This window comes from Metopolophium dirhodum, chromosome 1 (assembly GCF_019925205.1).
Source record: "Metopolophium dirhodum isolate CAU chromosome 1, ASM1992520v1, whole genome shotgun sequence".
Taxonomy (NCBI): domain Eukaryota; kingdom Metazoa; phylum Arthropoda; class Insecta; order Hemiptera; family Aphididae; genus Metopolophium; species Metopolophium dirhodum.
In genome coordinates this window covers 104,974,206-105,001,766 of record NC_083560.1, presented here as the reverse complement: position 1 = coordinate 105,001,766, position 27,561 = coordinate 104,974,206, and the positions used below count along the sequence as shown (strand labels likewise).

At 29.9% G+C, this 27,561-nt stretch overlaps 2 protein-coding genes and 1 pseudogene across 2 annotated transcripts; all 3 read left to right on the top strand.

Annotated features, from left to right (window-relative positions):
* The window catches only part of LOC132937003 (trehalase-like), a 52,256-nt pseudogene extending 31,651 nt beyond the window's left edge, over nucleotides 1-20,605 (top strand).
* LOC132936403 (peroxidase-like) lies at nucleotides 5,509-19,654 on the top strand. Its single transcript, XM_061003125.1, has 13 exons — nucleotides 5,509-5,588; nucleotides 5,705-6,052; nucleotides 6,140-6,366; nucleotides 6,553-6,723; nucleotides 6,806-7,014; nucleotides 7,898-8,436; nucleotides 9,386-9,566; nucleotides 9,686-9,862; nucleotides 9,940-10,129; nucleotides 10,195-10,386; nucleotides 16,430-16,689; nucleotides 18,950-19,249; nucleotides 19,583-19,654. Exons 2-13 carry the CDS (start codon nucleotides 5,721-5,723, stop codon nucleotides 19,652-19,654), a joined length of 2,850 nt encoding a protein of 949 aa, XP_060859108.1. The 5' UTR covers nucleotides 5,509-5,588; nucleotides 5,705-5,720.
* Nucleotides 20,606-23,842: 3,237 nt separating the features above from the next.
* LOC132949166 (tigger transposable element-derived protein 6-like) lies at nucleotides 23,843-25,396 on the top strand. The gene is made up of 2 exons (XM_061019940.1): nucleotides 23,843-24,059; nucleotides 24,132-25,396. Exons 1-2 carry the CDS (start codon nucleotides 23,843-23,845, stop codon nucleotides 25,394-25,396), a joined length of 1,482 nt encoding a protein of 493 aa, XP_060875923.1.
* The last annotated feature ends 2,165 nt before the right edge of the window (nucleotides 25,397-27,561 follow it).

The following is a 27,561-nucleotide window of genomic DNA, read 5'->3' as shown; positions in this document are numbered from 1 at the left end:
TTGTAGGTACGTTACATATTATAACATATTATAATAGTAATGAAAAAAAAAATAAATAATGAAATTACAAAATATTAAAAAGTTGTCAACTATGAAAATATTACAATAGATTACCATAGGACGACAAAAACTTATTAGTCCGTTGTGATTATTTTCAATCAACGCTATTATTTATGAACGATAATAATAATATTAATATAGGTACAGTAATTGGTACGGTTTATTATTTAGGATTATGACGAAGTTAACAATAATAAAACTAAAATATGCATATCTATTGTGCAGAGAATATTATTATAAATATCGAAATTCATTTATTCTTCTCCAACACTATATAAAATGTTTGAAATTTAGATGAAATACAATACCAATAATTTTTTTTTACATAATTTGTTAGAATATTTAATTAAAAAGTGTACTATCCTCCATCATTTGTTAAATAAATTTTATACGTCACGCAAGAAAAGTTTGAAATCTTCAAAAAAAATGTTAAAACTGCAAAAATGTGTAAATAATGAATAATTGAAAAAAAATTTAAAATCAAACGCTTATCAACAATTAAATGGACTTTTTGCTAAACTTTTTTTTTTATTAAAAACTAATGGGGAATCTTGTATTAACTTTTTAAATCTTAGAATTGAATTTTGAACTACAAAATCATTTGAACATTTTCATTTTACAAAAAAAACACATTAAAGTTTCCTTTAAGAGAAATTACAACCAACCACTTTTGTTGGGCAATTTTGATACTCGCGGTATCGATGCAATGCTAATCGGACTAACTTTACAGGCTACACAAAAATTCGTTATGCTATTTACACAATTTGTAGCTTAGCAACACCGCCAATGCCGGGATAGACGGTAATAGCTGCAAGGTATTACCGGCGAGCGTATACCTAAATCACACCAAAAATACTTCGTTATAACTCTGTGTAAAAAAAATGCTAAGTTAAAAAAAAAATTTAGTAATGATTAAATCTTTAAAAGACGTGATATAATATGGAAATTAAGTAAAATGCCATTTTATAATATTACAAATACCTATGATGACAAATAAGATCAATTGTAATGTTAAATACTTAGTCAACATATTATGTTTAACTATTTGGCAGGACGTAGAAGTATACTTAAATAAATACAATTAATATACAATTAATATATACTTGACAGTTAAAAAGTATTAAAAAACAGAAACATTTTTTTATAATTATTTAAAGTTCGAATTTTAACGAAATAAGTAAAAATCTACTAAATGTGCAAATTATTTTAAGTAAGAAATTCATAAGCATTTTACTTTTTAAATATAAGATTTGAAAATTTAATTCAAAATGCCTCATAAGCTTTTCAACCTTTATCAAAAGAAATGTCTACCTGAAAGTCAAATTAAATTTTTATGAACGTGTGAAGTTCAAATTTTTACAAGATTGGATATTAACTACTTAAATTCTCATGTAGTTATTTTCTTATTTTGCTGTAATTAAAAAACGAATAACTGTGGATACTCAAAATATTCACAATATGTTTATTTTATAAATATTTTTACACATTTTGAGCTGTTTACGGACATTTTCAATTTTTTTGTTTTTTTGTTCTGATGTATTTAATCTATAGTTTCAGGGGATTTTCAGTGGCATACCCTACGACCCTATGTTATATAATTATTAGTTTATGACGTTTTCTTTCAATTCACATTGTAGATTCATCTTGTTGGCTCTTTTTTTTATAATGTTATGTTTAATACCAATTATTTAAATGCCATGGTAGCAGCCTTTTTGGTGTATTGAGATATAATACTAATACGATATAATAGATAACAATTTTATACGGGAGGTTGCTGTATGAGCGTGCGATCATGTATGGGTTCGCCTTATCACTCCAGACCATTTTAACGGATTTTTTTTTAATTGAAAGTTATTTAATTATCCTATCAACAAACGTAACAAGAAACGTGCAAATTAATATTAATTAGTTGAATGAGTAAACATTTTTTATCAAATATTAGTATTTTTAAGAGTATTACACATAATAAATAATAATGTACTATTTACTACACCGTTTCACTGCTGTGGACGTGTATACACGTCGGAGCAAAGCACCTCCTGTGTTCTGTGGACGTGTATACACATTTTTATCAATTTAAATTATTTGACGAGCCATAGAAGAATAAATGTTATAACAGATTATAGATTTTTTAATTGTCTATCTAATGGAAGAAAAATCAAAAGCCTATCACAAAAACTTAATTTGTTACGAACTTTAACGTGTTTGGCGAAAATCAATGATTACTTAAATGATAATATTTCTTATCACGAGTGATTTATACTTAACTTACATTTTTTAAATAAAAAAATTTTAAATTGTGTTAAAAATATATTTATGACTTAGAAATATTTAAAAACCTGATGTCTAAATGATTTGGTAATTCAATTTATTCAAATGATTGCATTTTGAGGACCACTGTCTAAGATTTATACAATTATCTATAACTTAGTAAGTTTTGGTCCAAATTGTTTTTCCAAATTTTTTTCTGATTCATTGAGCAAGATCTATTCTTATAGGGTAGGAAAACCATTTAAATAATTTATGAAATATGGTCAGCACACAGCAGGTGCTTTAGATTTTAGTGGTCAACAGTGAAAGAGTTTTAAATCTTTACTTTTTTCAATTTAATAAATATAATTTACCAATTCACGTTTAATTGCGTGGGTACCTAATTGAAATAGTGTACTGATATAATTACATGAGGATTATACGTATTTATTTTATTACCCACGTATGTCTATCATTTGATAAAAACATAATAAATTCATTAAAGTGTTACACAATAAATGTATATTCTAATCGAAAAAATCATATTAATAATAATTTAATGTAAAGACAAAACTTATACCTTAACTGCAGGGTATTGTATATTTTATTATTTAACAGTTAATAAATTCATGGGTTCATAACAGATGCTCATTTTACTATGAATTACATATTATACACCGGCTCCATTGATTTATTTTGCCGATCGTATTGTGGTCGTGCGTATTAATTATTACTAACCTTAGCAGTTAAGATATATTTTACATTGCAGAACATTACAATAAATCGCTCTGTACCTTTTATTACCGCAAAACATTGTTGTTAATATTTTGAATCATCCTATATAATATACAGTCCACTCTCCCCCTCCTAACAGGGCTATTGACAGATTCACCGACGAGGTAATTCACACACCGACGCGCTACGTGTAGGCCACCCACCGCGCACGCTCGCGAGTACACGCGTCGTCAGGCTTGGTGTGCAGCTGTCGCACGATTACAGATGCTCATTTTACTATGAATTACATATTATACACCGGCTCTGTAAAACCTCTCGTGTACTTCTGAATTCCAACGATTTATCAAACGCCAGTTTCTCATTGTCCCACACCCCTCGACAACATTTACAAAAGAATGTACTGGGAACAGCCACGCTTGAAACCCAAGGTCAAATTCCGTTATTTCTATACACTGTAGTTACAACTCAACAAACACACCTGAATATTTCCAGGTTCGGTTTAATAACAATATGTTTTTATTTTCAGACCAATGGTGAATACAATAACTCGAAATTAGATAGGTAGGTACTATCTATAAATATATAACTACTATAAATATTTTTCTGCAATAAATATATTTTGTTGAATAACAATAAAACAACAATAATATTTTAGATAGACGCGAAATAATTTTTAAAATTTTGTTTTTAGCTATGTGCAGTGTTTGTGTAAATCTACTAGGTATTTTAAAGTCTACACATACTAATATCATAGGTACTGCATATAAATTGAATGGTAAATAGATCAAAAATGAAATATTAATAATAAATAATTATAGTTTATATTTATATTTAATAATCGTTATAGATACCTACAAAGGTGAGTAACATATTATAACATGCTACATTTCAACCAGAAATTCAGACTTTTTAACATATCGAAAATCGAGGATTTTTTTCTTCGGTTATACACATACAATATATAGTAGCATTTGGATACAAAAAATTAATAAATTATTGTGATTTGATGATTTTATTTTCTTTACGGAGACTTAAACCAATATAGGTGGTTTGAATACTAACAATATTTGATGAACTAATTATTTATTGTAAGCATTTTCCAGTTTGATACAAAGGAGATTTAAGGTTATAATATTATTTATAAATCAAAATATTTTGTGTTATTAATAGACGTTATTTTAAAGTTATTATAGGTTTTTACAGCAATAAAACATATTCAAAATAATAATTTACAAATAAAAGCGTCGTTATACGCCCTAAAATAATAGAACATGAAAAAATGGAAAAGGAAATTGAAGCTGTAATACGATAAAAAAAAAATCTAATATAAAACAATAATATAAGTTGAAACGTCATGCATTTGTACGTGTGTTTGTTTGCATTGTTGGCGGGTGGGTAGAAGAGCTATTAGGATGTATGGTGGGAGAGAGTGTAGTTTCACCAATAGGATTGTCGTTCGTCCGATGCTCCCGTGGTTGTAAATATCCCTTGGCTACCGAAATCAGTCTGACGATAAATGTAGTTCCAGGTGATACCGCTAACACCAGACAGTCCGGAAGATCTAATAAAATTGTACTCATAGTGAGTGGTTAAATTATCTCAATCATTGAAAAAGGAATTTTGGTACTTAACGATCGAATAAATACTGGTTCAATCGCATGATAGATTTCAAAAGGATAATCAGGGGATCTGTTAATGATTCAAAATAAATAACTTATCGGAGAGTAAGTACCTAACTAAAATTTACAAACAAATAACTAAAATAAGTAGGTTCTTACACATAAGTTATATCGACACTTGTCAGTTGTCACCCGTCAATACATGCAATGTTGTTCAATAGCTAAATTTACCTTTGTATTAAACTTTATATTTGTATCTTATCTAGAAAAAAAATTGACACCTAATTTATAGCCATCTAAATAAATGTATCTACATAATTCACAAAATCCATAACTAATAAGTAATAAGTCCAGGGTCGGAAGATGGTATCACTTAAAATTGAATAATTATTATGGGCTTTAATATTACCTCAATAGTTTAATATCGCTATATATGCGCTAAAGATATGCAATAAAAACTACAAAATATGCAAAAATAACGGAGATTCATTAATTAATATTTTATTAAATCAACACCAACAAAATCTCTAAATATCTTTAAATATGTAATATCGAACACTGCCGTCAGGTTAATAGATCTTTTTACACTTAACATTACTGTTAACCTTTCTTAATTATCCGTGATATGTTGACTTAAACGCGCTCGTGTATATATTGTGTGAAAATAGTTGATAAATAGTGAGCTTCCGAATTTAAAATTAATCTTTGTATGTAGCCACACCCTGTAAACACACGCGCACCACTACAAAACACAAATTGTTACTTTACACAAAAAATAAATATATTATTTTGTTATCTCAGGATCTAAAAATTGTTATCTATACATAAATTAATGCATGGAGTATGAAAATAGTATATTGATAGCTAGTTAATATTTTGTATCAAATTATACCGGCTGATATTTTGGTATTTAATTTATGAGAGGTAATTGCAGTGTAAATATATTTTAATGCAATCAATAGACAATCATACAACTCTAAAAATAATTATATAAATAATGTTATAGTTAATATTTAAACATTTTGTTATATGATTACCAGATTACAGTTTATAAAAATGATCAGAATGAGTACATCGATAATTATAATACGATTGTTGGTTTGTACGGTGATATTCTTTCCACCATGTTGTGTAAGCTCGAATAACTGGTACCAACAACTCGATATCTCCAAGATAAACAAAGAAATTCAAAAAGTTAGTAAAATAATTGAAAACAGATATCGTTCAGAGGATATTATATTATCAAATATTAGTCGTTTGACAATTGGAAGCCCGGTTTATGGACAACTGATCGAATCTATGCCTTCCAAAGAGGGACATTCAGGATCTCAAAATGCTGAAATTATATTTGAAGTTACACGAAGTTTGAAGAATACATATTGTTTGAAGTATATAAGCATACAATAAATATCTAAATGAAAAAAAAATATGTATGTTTATTATAATAATATGTATAAATTAAATTATCATTTCAGGTACGGGTTAAGTGATATACAATGTACCAAAGATTTAACGAAAGTTAATCTGACTGGAACAACATTGGGTGGGATGTGTATGTCTGAGTATTACAACGACAATTTGTGCATCGGGAAGGACTTTGAGTATCGTAGTCCTGATGGATCTTGTAACAATCTGAAACGTAAATATTTGGGAAAGGCAAACACGCCTTATAAACGTTTGCTGTTTCCAGTCTACACAGACGGTAATATTTTTCATGACGCAAATCACCCATAACCTATATTTAAATATTTATTTTTATTAAAAATATTAAGATATTCATAGTACCTACTCTTACAACTAACACTTCATTTTTTCTAAATATAAATGACGTATTTTTATTTACACTCTTGCTGATCTAATGTTGTGATTTCATTAACCGATCACTCAGGTGTTTACGAAATGCCCAATATTCACGATGAACAGCTGCCTAATCCTAGATTACTGAGCACAAATCTTGTAAAAGACGAAGACTCTCCTGACCTAACAAAAACGATGATGGTGGCGTACTGGTCGATATTCATAGGCCACGATCTCTCACACACGACAGTTTCTACAATGGGTATACACATTAAACACATAACCGTATAAAAATTGATTTGATTTTAATTAATGAAAACGTATGTTATTTATTTAACCCAAAGGGAAAGAGAACAGATTTGTAAATTGTTGTGATAAGGACAAAAGTATTCAATATTCTCTGAACAAAAATATAAGGTCCTGCAAGCCCATATTTATACCGGATGAAGATAGGTTTTTTAAACCGGATCCGTTTGATTACATGAACTGCATGAACTATGTGCGTTCGCGGCCAGCGGTGCGTTCTGATTGTACATTTGGACCCATGGAACAAGTAACAGCCATATTAAAAAATAGCATATAGATAAAATTATATAATATTTTTATTACGATAAAAATAATAACACTTATCGAAGGTATTTTGAGGAAAAGGCTCGAATGGTGGCTTTTATAGGCCAAGTCCATATAAAAACGTACAAAGAAAAACGCGTATATTAAATAAATAAATTTTGTCCGTTTGGAAAATGTTATACGTATGTCGTTTTGTTTAAATGTATATTAATTATTGATAATAAATAAAAAAGAAACAAACTGTGAAATCAGTGTACATGGTGTTATGAACAAGTATTAATAAACATAGGCACGGATGTAATAGTTAGTAAACAATTAATAAATGTAGTGTTTATAAAACAAGTAGAATAAATTACGGAATTAAATAATGATTGTAAATTAAATAAACAAGAACAATCCCGAAACTGTAAATAAGCACTTTTTATATTATAGTTAAATTTAGATATATACAGGTACGTACATTTGGACCCATAGAACAAGTAACAGCCATATTAAATAATAACATATTGATAAAATTATATTATATTTTTACTACGATAAAAATAATAACACTTATTGAAGGTATTTTGAGGGAAAGGCTCTAATGGCGGCTTCTATTGGCAAAGTCCATATAAAAACGTATACAAAAAATAAATGTAACTAATACTAAATAAATACATTATTGCATTTTTTGTCCATTTGAAAAATTTTAATTCGTTTTGTTTAAATGTGGTTGATAATAAACAAAAAAGAAACAAACTACGAAACCCGTCTACATGGATTGGTGCAAGTATCTCCAGCACCTTAGTATTTCGTAAAAACCACAGAAACTAATAGAATATTTAAAAATTCGTTGTCACTATTTAAATCGTATTTATGTTTCACAGATGAACCAAGCTACCCATTATTTAGACGCATCGATGATATACGGTACGACGGAACAACAGACGTTGTCGTTGAGAAAAATGTCGAGCGGCCAACTATTGGTACAAAAACCAATTTTATTCATACCAAACAGGGATCTCATGCCGCTGGAAACAACCGATACGAACGTTTGTCAGCTCGGCCCCGGCACGTGCTTTAGGGCTGGTGACATTCGAGCCAACGCGTTACCACAACTGAATGCCGTGTACACACTGTGGGTAAGGGAACACAATCGGATAGCCCTAAAACTGTATAAAGAAAAACGCTTCCTGACTGATGAAGAACTTTTCCAAGAGGCTAAGAAAATCGTGACGGCTTGCATACAGCACATCACGTACAACGAATGGCTGCCGGCACTGCTTGGCATTAACTACACCAAGGAAAACGGTTTGGGACTGGAACAAAGAACCACGTACGACGAGACTGCTGACCCGACAGTTAGCAATAGCTTCGCGACCGCAATACTGCCGTTCACCAATTCCATGATTAGCGATACAATTAGGTTCGGGCTTATACCGAATATAATATTATTATTATTATTTTTTTTTTTTATTGAACTTAAGCCCGGTGACTAAAGTCATTAGCTGTTGTAGGGGTTATGAACTGTGGTAAGGACTAGGAATAAGTTTGGTACAGTAGGTTGTTTTTACGGTTGTTACGGTATGTATCAAACACGTGTATGTGTGGCAAGGTTTTTAACTACTATCAACCCGGGTGGTCACCCATCCGGGAGCTAGTAGCTGTGTCCGTTACTTACTACCAGTCGCATTCCGCGACTAGTAGCAGCCAACGCGCCACATAATATTATTATTGTCATTATTATAATACAATTATCGTGTATGCTGGTAAGTCATTTCGTGTTGACAGTTTTTAAAATAGATGTGGACGATATTGTCAGTATTCAAAAATATTCCTTTTAAAATTTAGGATTAATACGTAAGTGCAACCATATTATCATCATATTTGTTATTTCACCTCTGTGAACTTGTTAGCAGTTTTTCTTATTTAAACAGTGACTTATATATTTTAGATTTTGATATTCGGTACGAAAGAATGTATTGATTTTACAATGATGTGTGTTTTTATTTTGTTTGTAAGACTCCCTACAAATTTTCCTGACGCGAACAATAAAAAAAAAAGATTACTGGAAAGTAACTTTCATTTTTTATGAACGTATGAATTTAAATTTTTACAATATTTTAGTCTATCAATTTTTGATATTTTGTTGTTACTCAAAACTAATAAGCAAACACACTTTAGAAATTCATAAAAGTTTATCATTTCATAGTTAACATAAATAATTTCAATAGAGGTTTCCCAAAAAGTTTTTGATAGTATAATACATAATACAATTATATATGAGAATATGACTTTGAAAAAATTTAAATTATAAAGTTGTATTGTGTTGTCAAAGCTACCAAAATATTATTAATGTGCATGTTTTTGTTTAGTTTCAACTGGATTAATAATATATTATATTATGATTCTACTTCGTATAATGGTTCCTTAAAGAGAAATTACAACCAACCACTTTTGTTGGGCAAATTTGATGACCCCTACGGTGTCAATGAAATGCTAATCGGACTAACTGTGCAGGCTACAGAAAAAGCCGATATGCTGTTTACACAATCTGTAAGTTTATAAGAGACAATCAATATAAAAACTTTATTTTTTTATAACATGAATGTTGATGACTTCAATATTTTAGACAATATTATTTACATATATGTTTTTTTTAAATATTTTTATAGATTACAAATTACCTATATAATATTGATCCTAATGATTCGTTTGGAATGGACATTTTCAGCTTGGATATACAACGAAGCCGCGATCACGGTATTCCAAGCTACACGCAATTTAGAAAATATTGTGGACTAAAAGACATAGAAAACATGCAAGATTTGTCTGAAATCATGGTGGAAGGGGTAAATATGAAAAAAAATTTAAATTGTTAAATTATAATATAACTACTGAACTGACTAGTACGTTATGTTGTTTTTAGTCAGCTGATAAATTATTGAAGCTGTACAAAACTTGGAACGATATAGATCTATTGGTTGGTGCATTGTTTGAGAAACACGTTGACGACGCAATGGTTGGCCCTACGATGAGGTGTATTATCAGGGAACAATTTGTTAGAACTAGAATTTCAGATAGATATTTTTATGACGTACCAGGAGTATTCTCTGATTGTTAGTTTACCTAATTAATTTTTAATGAATTAACTTAATTTGAACTAACCTATATTTAATTAAAGATCAACTGGAGAATATAAAAAACGTGACGCTTGCCAGAGTTTTATGTGATAACGCTGCTACCAAAGGTATGATACAACATGTATTTTCGAGACCGGAGGTATATGATCATTCAATTCATAATTGTGTACCAACATCAATTCCGGAAATGCAATTTATTGGTTGGTATGATAAATTGGAAGACAATTTTTTTGGTACAAATTAATACTAGTACAAATTGTAATATCATTTTTTTTTGATAATGTAGTACTAATATAAATATTTTATTTTTTACATTTATTTACATTATTATTCACCTTCATTTACGGACAACACAATTTAAGTTGCACGGTTTTACGAGATAACGACGTACCCAGTATCATTCACTGAATATAATATCCCCAGTCTCGCCGGGTATCACCTATACTGTGCAGTGTAAAACATATAATTTTAACCATCACTATACATTTTAATAAGCCCTTTTTGAATATAAATTTAAATTTATCATTCACAACAATCATATATCCAATATCCATCATAATTATTTTAAACAAATACTTAAAATACCCAAACAAAATATATGCAAACATATCGATTGCGGTCTGCAGGACGGTAATTGTAAATGGTTTAGATTAGAAGGTTAACCTGATATAGGTGGGTTTCACGTTAATTTAACAGATATCGGGAATTGGAGCTAAAAAATTAGTTATAAGTTATAACTAATAACTTATAAGTATTAACACATTATCAATAGAAATTTATGTACAGTGTGTTTAAAATTTTACCATGAAATACCTACTAAAATTGAGAAAAAGGTACCAATGCAAAACTGGTTTTGAATCATATTACCTAGACAAATTAGATATTAAATATTTTTTTATATTAGAAAACCGAAGTATGAAGGGAAACTTTTAAAATTAAAATAGGAATTATTTTTGAACTAACATTTATGAACAGTTTAATTATTACAATATTATTTAATTACACTTTCTATTTACCTACGTAATATAATTTGTATGTTATAGTGATTGTTCATACTTGTAATCACAGATTATATTATTCTACATAATAATGTCCTATTTTAATTTCTGTAACCTATAAGCATTAAGACTGTAGTAAGTAGATAGGTATCTGTCATGTACCTATTTATGTCTTGTACCGTATTGTCTCATCAATACTATAATTTTATAGTGATTACTGATTAGGTAGGAACCTACCAATTAAGTTTGGTTATGTACGTCAGAACAATAAATTGTGTATAGGAAGTATACTTCTACAGTTCTACAACATACAATCTCATCAAGCTAAAAAACGGTTGATAATTAATTGTATACTTTCAGTCTACATGGATATAAATATAAATAAGTCCTGTAAGTGTGCCTCTTTAGCGAACAATTTTCGGAGTTTATAAATTAATTATCAAACAAATTAGAAATAAAACTTATTGAATAGATTACACGAGGACTAATTACTGCCAATAAAATAATACAGAGATAAAATGTTAATAAATTAAACTCCGTAGAATTATTAGATTATATTATACAGAAATGATTGAAAAATTTTTCTTCTTGCTCTCAGAGATCAGGAAACATTGTGGCAAATGCGCCTTTTAATAAAGACTTTCGGGCTATCAAAAGGTATTTTCATATATTAATATATTAACAAACTATCAATAGTCTTTGTGCGCGATTTTTTTAGCCATTTGTTTTTTTTTAAATAATTACACCCCGTAAAAAATATAAGCCGCTTTTATCTTTGATTATTCATATTCAATTGTAATTAAGTCTAGGTTGTATTAAGTGATAGGTTATAGATGTTGTCTATACTGAAGTAAAACTTTGAATGACAAAATTTCTTCTGAGTCAGTTTGATACGCGTACATGTGAACCTTAGTATATTAAAAAAATGCTACATTAAACTATGATGAAATAGTATACTATATTACCATGATGAAATTAAGAAAGCGGCTAAAGACACATTATGTGGACAATTATTAAAGATCTAATAGGTATGTAAACAATTAATAAATAAATATAATAAAATGGTATAGCAATCACAAACGAAAAAAATATTTGTAATGTATTTAACATTTCGTTTACTAATGTTGGTAACAATATATGAAAGAATATCAAACAAATAGGTTGTAAAGAAAAAACGTGGGAACTGGAAGGATAATACATTTTAATGAGATCACCACATTTAAACATTGACTTTGATAATCACAATATGAAGATTTTTTTTAAACCTTTAACGAAGTTAGACCTTCAAATAAAACGTTTAGCATATGTATCACTAATTGTACAGTCAATTCTAAATTATGGAATATTTCCATGGGGCCAAGCGTATGTCAATTATATCAATCCATTAAAAATAACAGTAAATAGCTTAGTTAAATTTTTGTCAAACAAACTTACGTAGCGATTATAAGTATACCTATTGTTCATTAACTAGGTATAACAACGATATTAGATTTTTTAACGGGATACTAAATGTAACCTTGTGTTGTGGAAATGATGTGACCCATCGCAACTCCCATGAAAAATTCCAAAATGCGCCACTGTCTATACCACCTAATAACTACAAAATACTGTGCAGATACATAAGGAGTATCTTCGGTGTCAGCACATATGCGGACGCCACAGTTGCGGTCAATACCTTTATGGTGGTACTTGCGGTCATTCATTTTTTTTATAGCTACCTATATGAACTGTTTTTACAAATTACCTATTCAAATTTGTTTTCAAGAGATGTCCCCTTGTTGTCCACAATTCCCAACCGGTCTAAAACTCAAAACGTGTAGCATCCTGCTCAATAATTTATCATATACCTTGGAGTTAGACTAGTAAAGTACCTATTTGAGTGAAAGTACTTGGATAAATTATTTTAAATACTTTCTTAAAGTATCTGTATTTAAAAAAAAAATAGGTACATTCAATTACTTATACTTTTTAGTTTATACAGTATTTTCTATTTTGATTTTAATCACGAAAAATAAAATAAAATATATTGAGAATTTATATAATAGATAGAAGGTAGGTAGTGTTGAGTAGTAACGTAACGAAAATTACAAATAACTGTAACGCAATTACCTTTTCAGTAACGCAGCAATAATTTTGTACATTTGTACATAATACTTTAATAGGTCTATTATCTCTGGGTCTATGATGGTAAAATATATACATAATAATAATTGAATTAAATATGGTTAAAAAAATGATAAAAAAAGTAACGGTATTTCTAAAGCACTACTTTATTAATGAAAAGTAATGTAACGTGATATGTAATTTAAATAAAAATATTTGAAGTTACGAGTAACGGAGTAAGTTATTAACCCAACACTGAAGGTAGGTATATTTTTATTGTAAACTATAATACTCAACCTCTGTTTGCACCCGACAACGGGGACGGACACCTGAAGAACCACTCGGTTGGTCTGAGAACAAGTTGATATAACATATTTTTGGATAACTATATTTGTGGTGCAATGACCACAGAACTCACACACATTGGGAACTTAACATTAACTTAAATATTTATAAGAAAGACTGCTATACTGGTAGTCCCTCAGATGATCGACACGACACACCTAACCTAACCTAACCTGGTCGGCCTCACACATCACTCATTTGAGTGGCTGGTGGACTTACATATTCTTGAGAGCCATGGCTCTGCGAATGCATATTATACTATATTATAATTCAATTATAATCACAATGTATATAGGTATAATCACATCATTCAGTCACGTACACAATTTTACTACGAATTTTGTACACCTAATAATTACTGAAAATATACACCTTATTTCATTTGCTGGTTGAAATTGACTTCAACTTTATTTCAAACCATTATATTTTTGATCACTGACGGTCCGCATACAACAATATTTTAAAACTGATAAAAAAATATTTTTACTCTCAAAATAATGCTGGGAATATTTTTCAGCACTACGTTTAGAATATACAAATATTAAAAAATAAATCAACAAAAATAATATGTTTCTCTTTATTTCTAAGTGTGTATTATTTCTAATCATCTATAACCAAACACGTTTAAAAGAAGAGAAAATATTTTTCATAATTTCGTTAATATATTTCAAGAAGAGTGAAATTTTCAATTGAAAAATTTTCAGTGAAATATTTCAAATTCAGAACCCTAATTATAATAATAATAATTGTTGGATCACATTGATCCGATTGTTTATTGGTCATTATACTATAATAGTAATAATAGTACACACAAATGTGGATGTGAAACACCAAAAAAAAAGGGTACCTATAATTAAAGAAAAAAAAAGCAACAAAAAACGTGTTACGAGTATAGAAACGGTAGTTGGCCGCAATAAAGATATCACGAAAAACAAAACAACAACATTGATAATCGTGAGGCCAACGAACGATCAAGAATTTCAAACAGAATACAAAACAAAGAGCATAAGTAAATAACAATTTCAATCATTTAAACAATTTATTATAAGGATGGAGTGGCGGATAGACGAGGAACACGATGTTGCCGCCGTGCCGATTAGTGTCACACGATAAGCATTAATTGCTCTGCGCGAACACAACACCAAAATCTAAACTTCGACAGAGAAAATAGATGAGAGTTTTATAGTTTCATATTAATACGTTGTAGTTTTTGTAAACATAAAAATCGATATTGGGGCCAAAGGAGAGGCGTCATTTGAGGTAATATACCACCTGTTATGCTTACCTAAAATTTATGAAGATTGGGCCTCACTATAATTTTTGAATTGGCCTTAAGTATCGGAAACTGGCTATGCGATATTATTATTAATGTATCATTAAATTATTTAAATGAAATATATAAATGTTTGGTTTATAAAAAATATGTTATGTGTGATTGAGGATTTCCAAGTTTTGTTTCATACATTTATATAAGTACACTATTTATGTACTTATAATTTAATTTAGAACACCTGGGTTATCTTCAAAATCTGGGTTTAAAACTAAACAAAAACGTAGGTACATACAAATTAATAATCATAATTAGGCTAAATGTGATTATTCTCTTTACAAACAAAAGCACAGCAATCGACATCTTAGTATATTGTTGAGTCTACAATGTATGTTAGTCGTCAATATAATTTTATTTAATATAATATATGTAGTATAGGTGCAAATATATTACGGGGTATACGTTTATTTAAACCAAATAGTGCATGTTATATAGAATTGGTGTGTGTTTTAGACAAAGACAGAAAATCACGGTATTGAATAACCTTAAGACAAGCGTGGCAAACTGTGCTGGAGAGAGTAGAATTTTACTATATTTTGTTGTCGTGAAACTTAAGAAGAGTGTAAATATGCAAAATATCGATAAGGACTAAGAGAAATATTTATATATGCTCTGTACCCATGAACATGTTTGTGGCCTAAAACTGTGTTTGGTTTTTATTTCAGTAATTTTAACTTTCTACAGTTTAAAAAAGAACAGTTATTGTACTTATAGTCATTGAAGGAATAAACGAATAACTGACAAGCCTATACTATTGTATTTCAGCAAACCTAACAGCGCTAATCTAATTTTTTTAAATGATCCACTCTAAGTGTAGGAGGTTAAGCCGTCGAAACATGTGGGGGCTTGTATGACTATAAAATAGTAGGTAACAAATTCATAGGTTAGTTCCAACATTTTGATAAATCATAATATATAACATAATATTTAATAAATATTATGTTATTTCCTAAACGGGAAAAAAGGTTGGGTAGTTATATTAGATCCTATGATTATAATAAAAAATTAAAAGGTATACTCTGCGTCTAATGCAGACACGTAGCCAGGAGGAACCTGGGTGGGCCAAGCCCACCCTAAATTTACTCTGGCCCACCCAGGCCCCACCAAATTTAAAATATAATTATTTTTACTAATTATCAAAAATGTGATTATGCATATTGAGAAAAATCTATTGTGATTACTACTAGGTAATACAATTATAATTGTAATAATTTAATCTGAAAAAGATATGTAATAGGGTCTTGATACCTATTATATAAACAATAATAGACTAAACGCAGCTATAAGCATAGGCGATAATCGACATTTAAAAGGAACAACATTTTTGAATTCCTCAATAATTTTATTAGTTTAATTTACACTTGATTATTTAATAACTAGGGCCCTTGTCGTTTTTGGTGAATGATCCGGGGGTGCCCAGGCATCAAAGGGACCCGCGAAAAGTATTACAAATATAAATTTAAATTATATAAGACTTACAATGTATTTTTTTTTTCATAGGAATTGATTCTGCAAAAATTATTGTAAAATCAATATTATTGCTAGAAAACGCTGGTATTAGAGTAGAAGGAATTGCAAGTGATGATGCAACGACAAACTGTGCTATGTGGAGTATTTTAGGTATATCTGGAAAAATGGATAATATGAAAAATTATTTTGATAATCTTTATGATAGAAACCGTAGGGTATTTGTTTTTTCAGATGTTCCTCATTTGTTGAAGACTATTAGGAATAGGTTAATCACAAAAAAATCCTTACAGGTAAAGATATAAAGTATATAAATATAATTACAATAATATTAATCTATACTTATTACTTTTTAATTAAATAAGTTTTAGATTCATCCCTCTAAGTCTCCAATTAAGTGGAATATTTATGAAAATGTTTTTTTCAAGATTCAAAGTCACTAACTAAAATATGTCCAAAATTGACCCCCGGTGCGCACGTCTATAGCTATAAGCCTATAAATAGTCAGTACGTACCCGACTGCTATTTGTAGACTGTCAGCAATACAGCCGTTATCTTATACCTTCTGACCGTGTCATATGTGAACTGGTAATATAATTGTATTATTATGTTATTTGTTGGGGCGCCCTTTTGTTTCGGTACTATTACCGCTGGTTGTTTTAATATAATATATTGTTTATTTTGGTGTCCCAAACACCACAAATTACATACAGGCATTTATTATTTGCAAGCATACATTTTTTGGGTAACCCTTCTCACTCCTGTCCTGTCCTGTAACTAAATATATTATGTTATATAGAATCTTTAGTCATTCTAATTTAGAAGGAACCAACGTATATCTAACATAGGCGGAGATTTGATCGAATTTTAGAGGGGGCTTAAATGTTTCTTTGCAAAAAAGGCTGTGGGGGCGTTGCAATTAAAATTAATTAATTTATGTACATACTGATATAAATTATACGACGATTATACGTATTTATTTTCTTTCATTCAATGACTCATGTATATCTATAATTTAATAAGGACATAATAAATACAGGGGGCAGGCCTCGTCATCGTGCTGATTTGCATGTTGCAATGATGTAATATCTTTAATCGTTCATTCTTTTTGATGATATTTTTGCGCAAACAGGTAGTTTGATTTTAATTGTAATTCAAGTATTAAATTTGAATCACTAATGTTTAAATATTATATAAACGTATAATATAGTCTGGTTAATGGATGATGTCAACATTATCTATGAGTTGTAAAAATATCATTGCGTTACATTGATTGTATTTCAAAATCCTACTACCCCACTCTAATACCAATAATAACCAAAACCTATTCCCGACCAAAATAATAACGATTTTTTCGTGGTATTTATTACTTGAATTATTATATATATATATTATAGTTGAATTTGATTTTCGAGCTATTTTTAAATTTTTATCCCTAATTAATTGCCGTCAAGTATTGTTTATCTGTTGTGAATATCATATAGATATATTGTAAATACCGTCATAAACGTCGTCGAGTCGCACGCTGATTCCTATTACGAAATAGTTAGTGGAATAGGGGCTTAGTCTATATTTTAGTATATTTTAATATTTAGTATTTCATACTATTTACGATATTTTAATCAAGAATATAGTCTGAGACTACTCGGTCACTCCGTCCCTCTTAAGTCTATTATTTCTAATTGTTATAGGTCATTATTACATTTATAAATATTACCATTTTTAATTTAAAAAAATCTACTTTTTTCTCTTTTTGTGGACGATTTCAAAATAGTTACATTTAGTATATATAAAATGTATATAATCAGAAGTTTTTATCAAATTAGAGTAGGTTCTATACTTTTATCTTTACTCTAAGCACTCTATAAATACATTTTTCCAATCCATTATTACTACATGTGTTGTATGCGACATGCCTCAAGACTGACCGAACGATGGTTTCATAAAGATAATACATTAGGTACCTCGATTCGCGGTAAAAAAGTCCGTGGTAAAAAAGTCCTAGGAAAAAAAGTCCGAGTAAAAAAGTCCGAGGTCTAAAAAGTCCGTGGTGAAAAAGTCCGAGGTCTAAAAAGTCCGAGGTGAAAAAGTCCGAATCATAAAAAGTCCTAAGTGAAAAAGTCCGGTACATATAATATTAGGTAAAAGGAAAATACGCGATGTGATGCACAATCAAATTTCCATTTAGTATTAATATAATTGTAACTAAATTATTTACCTGACAAATTAGTAAATAATCTTGTAGGTATGTAGTATGTACGTACCAATAACTACTTTTTTGGACTTTGAACACTGCTTGGCTTTTGGCTGCATAAAATAATCAAATACTATTTCTTTTATCTTAATTATCCGGTTTGTCGTGTTTTACTCGTATAGACATACATCCGATATAGTTAATATAGATAGAGATATCTATAGGTGGTGGGTATGTCCACCGTGTACATATCGTACATGGGTAACTGAACAGTTGTTATTTTTGCCAGTATAGTTCGACATTTTGTTAGTACCTATAGTTCGACGTTTTTTTAGTTTGTTAGTTGTTTACTCTTGAAGGAAAAAATGTCTAAAATCATAAAAATCAACGAAAAAGGCACTAAAATAGTTGTGGATGGTTATGCATATACCCTTCAACATACGTTATCAAAAACAAAACGGTGGAAATGCAGTAATAAAACAAAGTATAATTGCCCGGGAACACTATCTTCATCGTTGATCTTAACGAATCCTGTACTTCAAATTGAACACAACCACGTGGGGAATAAGCAAGTGAAAATAATTGAAAAATTTGAAAACGACATCAAATTACGATCACGAAAAACTTGTGACAAACTGAGTCAGATATTTGCGGAAGCTGTAAGTCAAATACGAATTAATAATATTTTCGATTTTTGTATATATAGGTAATAAATAATGATATAGTAAGTACATAATTATTGCACTTTTATAATTTATATAATTACAATTTATATTAATACCAACTGGAAGTTTTTTTTACCTAATTATATAATTCGGACTTTTTCACCTCAGACTTTTTAACCACGGACTTTTTTACTCGGACTTTTTGGTAGTATACCAGGTACCTCGTATCCTACATACAGTCTATGTCATAAACGATATGTACCTAAAACGTATCAATACGTTAATTATACTTAATAGATACACGTTACATTTTTATATTATTTCTAGTCACTAGAAACATATGTCCACAGCGCTTTATATGAAGCATATTGGTTTTATTTTTATCTGTCATACACATAATTAAAACGTGATCTCGAGTTTGACGTATACGATAGTACTTATACGACGTCTCAATGAATAAAATATAATTAGGTACTTCATTTCTGATCAAGATAATATATGATCTTCATAACCCCCACATTGGTTGGAAAATTATTTATTTGTATTACTTCTTATTTTAATTTTTTTTTGTATCTAATTTACATTAAAAATTTAATATTTGAGCTCAGAGGTAAACGAGCGATGTATTAAATATGTAAATATATTTTACGTGTGTATCATAATAAAATGGGCAAGGGGAGTGATATAAAGTTTCACTTCATCGGATAATAGGTATTGTCTTATGTTATGATGTGGTCAAAAACGTTTCATACAATAACTGATGTCATTGTATGATTGCAGGAAACCTCTTAAATACAAAAACGAGGTCAATCGTCCCGGCGGAGTTAAATGCATTAGTATATTGGAATGCAAAGATATTGAGGGATTTCTACCGGGAGATAAATAACACCGTCAAGGCATCGATATATGAAAATATATCTCTGCAGTGGAAAGATGCGGTGTCAGCCGTTTTATGGGACGAAGAGGTCGGCTCGTGGCTTGACTTCGACATGACAAATAATGTAAAGCGAAATTTTTTTTACCCTACAAATATATCACCATTATGGACTGGATGTTATGCAAAGAACAATACTGATTACCTTATAACAAGGATTCTCAACTATTTGAATAAAACAGAAATACTGAAGACACCTGTGGGCATACCAACCACCCTCAGGAAATCTGACCAACAGTGGGATCAGCCGAATGCATGACTCCCACTTCAGTACATTACAGTTATGGCGTTAGAGAGCACGGGTAATGAAGACGCGAAAAAAATTGGCGTCTGAAATCGCCTTTAAATGGTTGTGCACGAAATATGTGCCTTACTATACAGACAAAAAAAAGTATGAAAAAGTAAGTCCGATTTGATGATAATATATCTAAATAAAACAATTTATCCGGTGGAAAGGGGATACTGTGCGCTGTAAACAATATTATTTTAATTCATTATAAATATTAATTTCATTAAGCCGTTTTTGACTATCACTTTATATTTATAATTCACAACGATCATAACCATCATATTATATGTGTATAATTATTTGAGACAATTGCTTAAAGATGCTAAAAAAATGTGTGCACAAACATATCGATTGGTCTGCAGGAGAGAAATTGAAAATGGTTTAGGTGATTTAACGTCTTATAGGCAGGTTTCACGTGAATTGTAAACTGCAGGGCCTAAAAAAACTTCTGATTTCTAGGTACACACCGCACAATTATTAATTGCACTGTTACTTTTGGGCTTAGACAGTCGTTGGTTATCGTATATACTAATTCGCCAAATGTTTTGACAGTACCGAGAGGATGCAAGTGGCCAAAAAGGATTAAGCACTGGTGAGTATCCAATCCAGGATGGATTTGACTGGACAAACGGAATCGTGTTAGAATTTATCCAATTATACAACTCCTCGGCCTCGGTTGAAAAATGAAGTGTAACTGCACCAGACTGCTATAGTGAATTTAAGAAACTAATAATTTAAAAGAATAATAAGAGAAAAAAAATAGATAATAATTGATGTAAAAACAAATTAAACAATAATAATATATAATATAAAAAGTATAATGCATTTGATTAGCTCGACTAAAACTACAATCGGAAGAAAACTCCAAATTTGTATTTTTATTACAAGATGATAATGTTATATTAATATTTTATTGCAACTTACTAGTTACTTGTTGAACCTATATTATAAATATAGTATAATATTAATTAACGAACAAACAAATTTAAAATCTTGATAGATAATTTTAGTAGGCTGTCAATATTTGATTTTAAATGAAACGTTATCGTATAAAAATGAGTAATTTAAAAGTTTTTTTGAATGTATTTTTTGTTGGTTATTAGTAGATGGTTTAGAATACTTAAATGTGACGTCTTAGATTGTTAATTATAATTTAACAATTTTGTTAAAAATATTTTTTGAACCAGTCATTGATTTTGCTCTACATTTGCAAATTGGTAAGTTAATTTAACAAATATCTGGAATTGGATCTAAAAAATAAGTTATAATACATTAATAATAGTAATTTATATACAGTGTATTACAAATTTTATGTGAGCAGATTTTACCATGAAATATTAAAATTAGGAAAAAAATATCTACCTACGCAAAAATGGTTTTGATTTATATCATTATCCAGACAAATTACCTAGATATTAAATATTTTTTTATTAATTAGAAAGCAGATGTATGAAGGGCAACATTTAAGATTAAAATGGAAAGTATTTTTGAAATAACATTAACATGCATGTACTATATTGTAACAGTTTAATTTTGAATGTGGGCTACACAAAGTAAATATAATAGTATATAGTAAATTAAATAATTAAAACAAAAACATTATAATATTTAGACGCTTATGTCTTATTATTTTTTTTTTTTTATTTAACTTAAGCCCGGCAACTATGGCCATTAGCTGTTTTTGTTGCTAGTGGAGGAGAACGGTTGGAACAGTTGGTTAAAACACGTTTTTCTTTTAGATTTGGCAGAATTTCAAGTTGGGCACCTGTAGGTTTCTGCCATGCCCGGGTGGGCATACGCGTGTCTACGGTGGCAGCCTAGGGTGCCTGATCTGCCCCTGCAATTTTTGAAAGGTGCCGGTCAACTGAGTTTTAAGTCAGAAGAGTTACAACATTTTTTTTTTTTAAAACTTAATTTATTTGTGGGTATTGTTATAATTATTATTTACTTACAAAGATTGATTTCCTGACTTCCGAAATCGGAAAACCTACTATAAAGACTTTAGACAGACGACGACGGTACGGTACGCATCTAGGTATTATTGACATTATTGTTGTATTATTTTTGATTTGTAGCTGGGTAGTGTAATTCAAGGCTGTAGATGAATAATATTTCTGAAGTAACTGTAGAATATAGATTATAATTGTTAATAGATAATTTCAACTTTTTTAAAAATTATATAAATATTTCATTGTGTAGGAGGGGGGGGGGGGGCTTAAAAAAATACGGCTTTGGGTGTATAGGGATTTTTTCAGTTCACTAATAAGATAGCGCCGGTTATTAGGTAAGCCGCCCCTGCCGATATGAAGTCTAGTCTCGCCTATGCGGGTGGGGTATGGCGGCATCTCTCTCCGGACACCGTGACTGCCCGAAGAAAAATGCCACCCGTGGCAGGGTTCGAACCGACGTCTTAGTCCGCTCGGCCACTCCGTCTCCCTTATTTTATTATTTAAAATATCATTAAACGGTTTTATAGGTATATTTCTTACTGTCATTACTGTCATTGATCGTCATCGATGATAACCCATTTTTCAAGTATTAGTATTAATTGATTTTACTTATAATAAAATATTATGAAAATAAAATATGTTTGACAAGTTGATGCTGCTATACTATTAGGTGACGAATGACGATTTCTGTTTCCTGGTAAAAAATAACCATTTATTTGCTAGAGTTAATAAATGAATACAAATATCAAATATGGGACGCGTTTCTAACTTAACTAAATGAAGGGGAACTCTGGAATCTATGAAAAAAATTAAAGCTGACTCCTTCAGCCTGCGTACAGTCCCAATTCGAGCACAGATTAATGATTATCATGATACAATTATAAGAAAGCGGGTAAAATCACAAATTATTGTGGACAATAATTATTAATGACGTAATATTTAAAAAATGAATAAAGCATTCATAATTAATAAATTAATTGATAAAAATGGTATTACAAACGGAAAAAATATTTGTGAAGTATTTAATATTTTTTTTACTAATGTTGGTAAAAAAAAATATAAAACAATATCAAACAAAAATGTTATGAAGAAAAACCATTGGAGGATAATATATGTAATACAGTGAAACCTCCACTAACGGACACCTCCGAATAGCGGACTCTCCGAATAACGGACATTATTTTATTAGGGAATTTTTAAAACAATGGTAAATCCCTAATCATTATTTGAAAATACAATCTGTAATATGCCTATCTGTAATACGTATTCACATTCGTATGCACTCTTGTAATAATGTAACATAATTACGATAACAAACTCGTTATGGGACGATACGATTATGACAAATTCGGTTATCGGTGAAGCGATTATGTGTTATGACAAAAGTATGTCAGTTAGTGACGGTTTTCGACGCAATGACTACGTTAAAACGAAAGCGGTTGTCGCTTCGCGAAAAAATTGACATTTTAGATTACCGTAAAAACAACGGAAACGTAGGAATTCGTGCACTCGCAGAAAAGTTTCAAGTTGGAAAAACACAGATCGCGGATATTGTTTCTAAGACAGAAGAAATTTATAAAGTATGGGTTGAAAATGGAAATGAAGAACGAAAATTAACAAAACTAAGAAAATGTGAAGGCTGCAGTGTGGTTGATAAAGAACTTTTGGTCTGGTTTAGCAAAACTCGAGAAAAAAATTGACCAGTTACCGGACCAACAATACAAGAAAAGGCTAAACAACTTGCTGAAGTTCACGGATTAAACGACTTTAAAGCTTCAAACGGGTGGCTGGAAAAATTTCGAAAAAAGCATAACATTTCGTTTAAATCTATCTGTGGGGAAGCTTCAGCTGTTGATAGAATAGCTGTTGATGACTGGAAGAAAAAATTGCCAAACATAATCGATAAATATGAAAAGCGAGACATCTTCAATGCCGACGAGACTGGACTTTTTTTTAGAGTTCTACCCAATAAAACTATGGCATTTAAAAATGAAACGTGCAGTGGTGGAAAAGTTTCAAAAGAACGGTTGACTGTGCTATTGTGCTGTAATATAATAGGTGAGTTTGAACGTCCTCTCATCATAGATAAGGCAAAACGACCGCGGGCTTTCAAAAAATTAGACGTAAATAAATTTCCCGTTGACGGGTGTTGGAATAAAAAGGCCTGGATGACGACACAGATTATGACAGACTGGCTCATTAAAAAATTCGATAAACAAATGATTAAAAGTCAAAGAAAAGTACTACTTGTTGTCGACAATGCAGCTCCTCATCCCCATCTTAAACTGCAAAATGTCGAGCTAGTCTTTTTTCCCCCAAATATGACGTCTCACTGCCAACCTTTGGACCAGGGCATAATCCAACAATTTAAAAAGCTCTATCGTAAGCAATTGTTACAAAAAGCTGTTGCTGATTTGGATGCTGGAGAATCTAGCGCTATAAATGTTTTGGACGCTGTGTATTGGGTGGCTTCTGCTCAAGCCCAAATCAAGCCTGAAACTGTAAAAAAATGCTTCTTGCGATGTGGTTTCAGTCACCAAGTCGATGAACAATTAGAACAAACAATTGATACTGGAGAACAATCCGTAATAGATGGAGAACTTTTAGCTCTCATCACACTGATTGACAGCAGTGTTGAAGTAGAGACATATTTTGAATTAGACAAAATCATTTCCACTCACGACACCAATCTAACAGGCACCGATGATCCTGATGAGCACGATGAGCCCGAAAATGAGGAAGAAGACGAGCCTGCAGAAGCAGAAACTTCAAAATATCAAATTACAAGTTTACAGGATGCTTTGTCTGCTGTAAAGAGCGTAAGTCATTTCATTTCATCAATAGAGGTAAAGAGCAATTCTATTTTTACTTCTGCTGTAACATTAGCGAATGATATTACTAATGAGATTGTACAGAGACGGTGTAATTATAAAAAGACAAAGCTCACCGATTTTTTCAAACAAAAATAATTTTAAAATATGTTAAAATATGTATTTTGTATAATTTTAATTTTAATTGTAAAAATATAAAAATGTCATAATAAATAATAAATAATAATTTTTGATTTTGATTGTAAAAAATATACTTTAAATAATAATATGTAATTTGTAAACATATAAAAATGTAATAACTTACAATAAATAATAAGTAAAAACATTACATATATGTACATACATAGTACATTATTATACAAATAAATTTCAAAAATGTATCCCCTCTGAATAACTGACACCTCCGAATAACGGACAAAATGTTGGTGACCAAGAGTGTCCGCTATTCAGAGGTTTCACTGTACACGTAATCACCACATTAAAACATTGACAATCACAATCCAAAGATTTTTTATATCTTTAGCGATGTTAGACACGTATTTAATCTTTAAATAAAACGTTTAGTATAGAATATATGTATCATTTGCACAATCAATCGTAAATATTATTGAATAATTACATGGGGTCAAGCATATGGCAATTATATCAACTCATTACAAATAACAGTAAATAGCTTAGTAACATTTTTGTTACACAAATCAAAATATACTAGTACTTACCTAGAGATTACGTATACCTATAGTTAATTAACTATAACGATATTACTTTTTTTTACAGCATCATAAATGTTACGAAAATTATGTGACCCCTCCCCACCTGGGCTCTCACACGAGTTCTATCGTTGGCATAGCCAGAAAACATTTTTCCTTGTAATAACTATATAGTAAAATGTATAGTATTTGCCTGCATAAATTTTTTTAGGCCTTCATATAAAGTTGTTAGCATATACTCTTCAAAAAGTAGAAATGATATCCCTGGGCAAAAGGGTAAACATAAAATATAATGTCAATATACGAGTAAGAGTGACTTATTTTTAGTGAATCTTCTTTATTATTACAATATGTTATTATGTACTCGTTTGATCGCTGAAGAAATTGAATCGTTTCCATTAAACCATTTCTGTCTGACAAGTTCCGAGTGTCGAGTCACCGAGTTTTTTTTAATTCCTAAAAACAAGCGCGCTATGTGTCTAAACTTTATGTGCGTAGCGTTTTACTGGTAACATTTAGGGTTAATTTAACCACCTCGAGTTATGTTATTTCTTATAACATATTTTACATTGGCTATATAGTCATAACTCATAATAAATTTTTATTAAGAGGACGTCGCACCTGTATAATATTATAATGTTGTCTCCGTCTTACACGCGTACGACATAGCAAATTTTACACTCGGCAGATCATATTTATCAAATTGAGTTATGAGTATTAAAAGGTGTATAAACAATTTACAATTTTAAAATACTTATAACTCAATTTAAAATTAAAATATAACAAAAAGCCGTTGAGATGCCCAGATAATATTCTTACCTTTAAATTTTATAAAAGGTCAATTCACTCTAATTTTAAAATTAACGAGGCTAACCGTGATCTGCTGAATTTAAAATGCGTTATGTGGTACTTGTGTAAGACGGCAACAACATATGCGGGGGCGACGTCCTCTTAAATTTTATTTTTAAACCGAACTCTTTTCTTTCTGCTAATAAAGTGATAACATTTATTCCTGGAATGTTTAGTAATATTGTTAACTATGATCGGAATCAAAAATAAATGTAATTGATTTTTATTTTTCTGGGATATCCTATGGGTTTTTTTTTGTAATATATTCAAAACTATAATTTTAATAACGTGGAAAATAACACGTTATTGCGTTACTTCATAGAAATTACTTTTCAAAAGTAATTTTGATACAATTGCGTCACTTTAAGTAAAATGTAATGAAATTACTGCTACGTTACTGAAAAAATAATAATTGCGTTACAGTAATTTGTAATTTGCGTTACGTTACTACCCAACACTAATCAATTTCTTCAACGATCAAATAAGTAGGTACCTAATAACATATTTTAATAATATAAAGCATATTCACTAAAAATAAGTCACTCTTACTCGTATATTGACATTTTTCATAAACCATCTATTTATTACACATTTTCATGAGCATTAATTGTCGTGTATAGTAAACATATTGTGATTATTCTATTTTGATGAAATAAATCGATGGCACGTGAAAATAATTGTACACAATTTTATTGGAATGATTTAGGTAATAATAATTGTAAATTTTTCTAGTATTATTTGTTA

Bases quoted from the DNA above. Each gene is read 5' to 3' on its own strand.
- LOC132936403 (XM_061003125.1), top strand. From the start codon at position 5,721: ATGATCAGAATGAGTACATCGATAATTATAATACGATTGTTGGTTTGT. The intron at 9,863-9,939 runs GTAAATATGAAA...TGTTGTTTTTAG, and splicing joins CTGAAATCATGGTGGAAGGG to TCAGCTGATAAATTATTGAA. The intron at 10,130-10,194 runs GTTAGTTTACCT...ATTTAATTAAAG, and splicing joins ACCAGGAGTATTCTCTGATT to ATCAACTGGAGAATATAAAA.
- LOC132949166 (XM_061019940.1), top strand. From the start codon at position 23,843: ATGACTACGTTAAAACGAAAGCGGTTGTCGCTTCGCGAAAAAATTGAC. The intron at 24,060-24,131 runs GTGAAGGCTGCA...AAAATTGACCAG, and splicing joins ATTAACAAAACTAAGAAAAT to TTACCGGACCAACAATACAA.